General features: G+C 41.3%; 1 protein-coding gene across 3 annotated transcripts in view; it reads left to right on the top strand.

Annotated features, from left to right (window-relative positions):
• The window catches only part of LOC108749041 (zinc finger protein 420), a 7,578-nt gene that overhangs the window by 4,915 nt on the left and 604 nt on the right, over positions 1–2,059 (top strand). For 2 of the 3 annotated variants that reach the window (XM_018487530.1, XM_018487532.1), the window contains one exon: positions 128–1,935. In XM_018487530.1, coding sequence (XP_018343032.1) covers positions 128–1,618 — 1,491 coding nt within the window. In that variant the 3' untranslated portion in view covers positions 1,619–1,935. Of the gene's footprint in view, positions 1–127; positions 1,936–2,059 lie in introns of those variants that run through there. The other variant, XM_018487531.1, reaches the window with a different exon arrangement.

The raw sequence follows: 2,059 nt of genomic DNA, 5'->3' as shown, positions 1-2,059 counted from the left end.
ATATATATATATATATAGTTGTTTAATACAATTTTAAAGCATGAGATAATTAAACTGTTCTAAAAATTATACATTTTTGTTTTGATTATTAACTTAAAATGAAATTTAAAATTTGTTTTTTCTACAGGTGGTTCTCCGAGAACACGTGCGTGCTCATCATTCCGGTCCAGATCCAAAATGCGTGGGCAGTGCAGAACCGTATTTGTGTAAGGTATGTGGCGATTCATTCAGCACTTCCGAAGAGGTAGTAGCACATATAGTGCAGCATTGCGACGATAATACTGCGTTGAAACGCCAACCACAGACTGGAACGCGCAAATATAAGAGAAGACGCAAAGCAAAGCCTCTTGAGACGAATACAATGATACGTAGAAATGAGTTCACGTACGACATGATAGAAGGTAGCGGTAGCGGTGTTACCGGTACTGGTAGTGGTAATATTGGCAGTGGTGGTGGCGGTGGCACTGGCACTGGCGGTTCTGATTCGGAAGACAACACGAAGCGGAAACTTGGCAAGAAGAACAAACAACATCGATCGAACGTTGAGGAAGGCTATCAAAATGTATTAAAAAGTTTTGAAAGCTCTCTACAGAATATAAACTCTATTGTGAGTAACTCCAAGTTAAATGCATCCAAATCGAAAGTCTCAAAGAAGAAGTTGCGCAAAGAGGAAAAGAAGCAAGAAACGCAAACATCGAATCAGTCAGGCCGGCCGAAGATGATACACACACAGAAGACGAGGGTGCCGGTGGAAGTGGGTAGCGATGGCGCAAAAAAGGGCCAGAAGACAAAAACGATGGTGACCCGGACGCCAAAGGTGATGCCGAATGAGCACAAGTCTGGCATTTTTCCGGGTGGCGAGCGAAATCGACCACGCACAAAGAATGTCAGTTATCACATTGAGGGTAAATCGCAGCTCACACCGGCAACGTTCTCGACGAAATCAAAGGAGAGTATGTCTACGATATCGACACAGCAGTTACTGGCGAACATCAAGCAGGAGTCAGGCCACATGCAAAAGGCCACAGGTGACAGTCACAGGAATAACAATGGTAATATTCTAGCTCTTAGTAAAATTCAGGAGTCATCAAACAAGAGAAAGTCAATTACTACTAAGAGGACCAAGAGGCAGAAGCAAATAAAGCAGGAATTGAATACGTTGACAGTAACAGAAGAGCAACAGCAGCAACAAGAGCAGCAACAGCAGCAGCAGGAGCAGCAGCAGCAGTTACAATTACGTAATAATAATAACAATAACAATATCATAGAGATCAGTGACGATCAGGTACAACTGATGGAGCATGCAGTGGACGGCAGCAATCTGGAAGTAGCTTTCGAGGCGAGTGTCGTTACTGCTCAAGAAGACGAGGAGGAGAGCATATTGCCACACAATACCGTGCATGAGATGGACAACGGGGCAAGAGATAACAACGTTAAGCTCAGTGTCAAAGTGGAGTCTGCGCCGCCGAGGATGCTCGCTATACATAGTGTTATTGCGTCGGTAGACGATGTCCCGGAAACGATAATACCGGACAGGGTGGAGTATACGTGCGAGATGTGTGCCGCGGTGTTTTCCAGCCGTGCCGAATTATTGGTACACGTGCCGATACACATTTGATTTAATAATTTGTCCGAGCCGAAGAACGGCACGGAGGTTTGTTCTACTTTAGTATATTTGTTTAAACGAATCGCATAATTATTTATCACGGATGAGATTTGTTGTTTTACAAGGGGAACAGTGACGATTGTTAAGACCCCTCTTATCACCACCGCTGTCTCATCACTCTTTTCCTTCTTATTGTATTCTTCGATTCTCTATCAAGCATCACAAAATTCCATCGACTATATATAACTTCTTTAACTGCAATTTTCGTGTTTCACATATTAAAGGATTTATTGAACATTTTTTAATTCGATTAGTATCACTCGAGAATTATTTCGGAAACTTTATATTATATTGTAAACTCAAGTTTCATCTTTTTTTTAATATATAATGTACATAGATAAATAATCGAACTAAACTGTTGATAATAGGATATCACAATATATATATATATAT

Source organism: Trachymyrmex septentrionalis, unplaced genomic scaffold (genome assembly GCF_001594115.1).
Source record: "Trachymyrmex septentrionalis isolate Tsep2-gDNA-1 unplaced genomic scaffold, Tsep1.0 scaffold253, whole genome shotgun sequence".
NCBI lineage: Eukaryota > Metazoa > Arthropoda > Insecta > Hymenoptera > Formicidae > Trachymyrmex > Trachymyrmex septentrionalis.
The sequence above is the reverse complement of the archived record's forward strand: the minus strand, read 5'-3'. Positions and strand labels throughout refer to the sequence as shown.